We start from the raw sequence: 1,865 nt of genomic DNA, 5'->3' as shown, positions 1-1,865 counted from the left end.
AAATTAACCCTGCAGACTTCCACAAAAATGAAATCCTCCGCCTTTGCGTTGTTGATATTGATGTCCCTAAAAAGAAGATATTGCTTTCCATGCGATCCTCAAGGGTCCTTAGCTCATCTTTGCCAATTCAAGATCCAGAAATATCCTCGATTAGCCAAATAAAGGTTAATGACATCGTTCGTGGCTTTGTCCGGAGAGTTGCTGATAATGGTCTTTTTGTTACCCTGGGCCACAACGTTATAGCCTACGTTCGAATCTCGGATCTCTCAGATTCGTATCTTAAAGAGTGGCAGAATGAATTCCAAGTAAACCAGCTTGTGCGTGGAAGGGTAATTTTGGCGGACGCTGAATCCAATAAACTTCAAATGAGCCTGAAGGAATCGGTCCTTGATCCAAACTACAAGACACCGATCACAATCAAAGACCTGAAGCGCGGCCAGACCGTTACCGGAAAAGTCCGCAACGTAGAAGAATTTGGCGCTTTCATTGTGATTGATGGAACTGCCAATCTTAGTGGTCTCTGTCATCGAACGGAGATGGCAGAGGGGAAAGTAGAGGATGCAAGAAAGCTCTTTGAGAAAGGTGATATTGTCAAAGCTAAGATCGTCAAGATCGACCTTAATAAGGAGCGGATTTCTTTGGGATTGAAAGCCTCCTATTTCAAAGATAGCGATGACGAATCGGATGGTGAAAACGTTCAAGGCGAGAGCGAAGAAATTGTGAGTGAAAGTGAGGACGATGGTGACATGGATCTTGAGCTTGAATCTGGCAACGACATTTCAATGGGAGGAGTCGACTTGGAGGATACCATGAATGGCGATAATAGTGAGAGTGACTCTAGTGACGGGGATGTACAAATGACCGGAACGAAAGATGCCGGTATAACGGGAGGCCTAGTCACTTCTGGATTTGACTGGAATGGAAACAACACCATCGGTTCTGATGAGGACAATGAGTCTGATTCCGACTCCGACAACAAAGCCGCTGTGAAGAAGAAGAAGCGACGGAAACAGGAGATCCAAGTCGATAGAACGGGTGACCTTGACACCAATGGTCCGCAGTCTGTCGCGGATTATGAGCGCCTCTTACTCGGTGAACCCAACTCGAGTTTCCTTTGGCTGAAGTACATGGCCTTCCAACTTGAGCTGAGTGAGGTTGATAAAGCACGAGAGATCGCGGAACGAGCGCTTCGATCAATCAGCATAGGCCAAGACACGGAAAAATTTAACATTTGGGTCGCGATGCTCAACTTGGAGAACACTTTTGGAAACGATGACACTCTCGAGGATGTTTTCAAGCGTGCTTGTCAATACAACGATCCGCAGGAGATCCACGAGCGGTTGACAAGCATATACATCCAGTCTGGAAAGCATGATGTACGTTGTACTGATCACAATACCTTAATTCAGTTGCAAAACTTTTTACTGATCAATTGGTATATAGAAAGCGGACGAGCTCTTCCAAGCAATTCTCAAGAAGAAATTCACCCAATCCCCAAAAATCTATCTCAATTTCGCTACCTTCCTTTTCGACACACTTGCTGAGCCGGAACGGGGACGTGCACTCCTCCCGCGCGCCATCCAATCACTCCCAACTCACACTCATGTCGACATCACGTCGAAATTTGGCCAGTTGGAATTCCGCTCTCCAAACGGAGACGTCGAACGTGGACGAACGATATTTGAAGGCCTCATCTCTTCGTTCCCCAAACGCGTTGATCTGTGGAATGTGCTGCTTGACCTGGAGATCAAGAACGGTGACATGGAACAGGTGAGGGGGTTGTTTCTGAAGAGGTTCTGGGGCTGGGACATCCCATTGCGGCGGACGCGCTTATGTTCAGCATGGGCGAAGAGGTGAAGGATAAG

At 47.0% G+C, this 1,865-nt stretch overlaps 1 protein-coding gene across 1 annotated transcript; it reads left to right on the top strand.

Annotated features, from left to right (window-relative positions):
* Positions 1–89: 89 nt before the first annotated feature.
* HCAG_07279 (conserved hypothetical protein) lies at positions 90–1,857 on the top strand (the record flags this gene model as incomplete). The annotated part of the gene is made up of 2 exons (XM_001537807.1): positions 90–1,376; positions 1,444–1,857. The coding sequence occupies 2 exons, from the start codon at positions 90–92 to the stop codon at positions 1,855–1,857; spliced, it is 1,701 nt and encodes a 566-aa protein (XP_001537857.1).
* Positions 1,858–1,865: the final 8 nt, after the last annotated feature.

This window comes from Histoplasma capsulatum, genomic scaffold (genome assembly GCF_000149585.1).
Source record: "Histoplasma capsulatum NAm1 scaffold_8 genomic scaffold, whole genome shotgun sequence".
Classification (NCBI taxonomy): domain Eukaryota; kingdom Fungi; phylum Ascomycota; class Eurotiomycetes; order Onygenales; family Ajellomycetaceae; genus Histoplasma; species Histoplasma mississippiense.
Note: the sequence above shows the minus strand (reverse complement) of the source record. Positions and strands in the feature narration are given on the sequence as shown.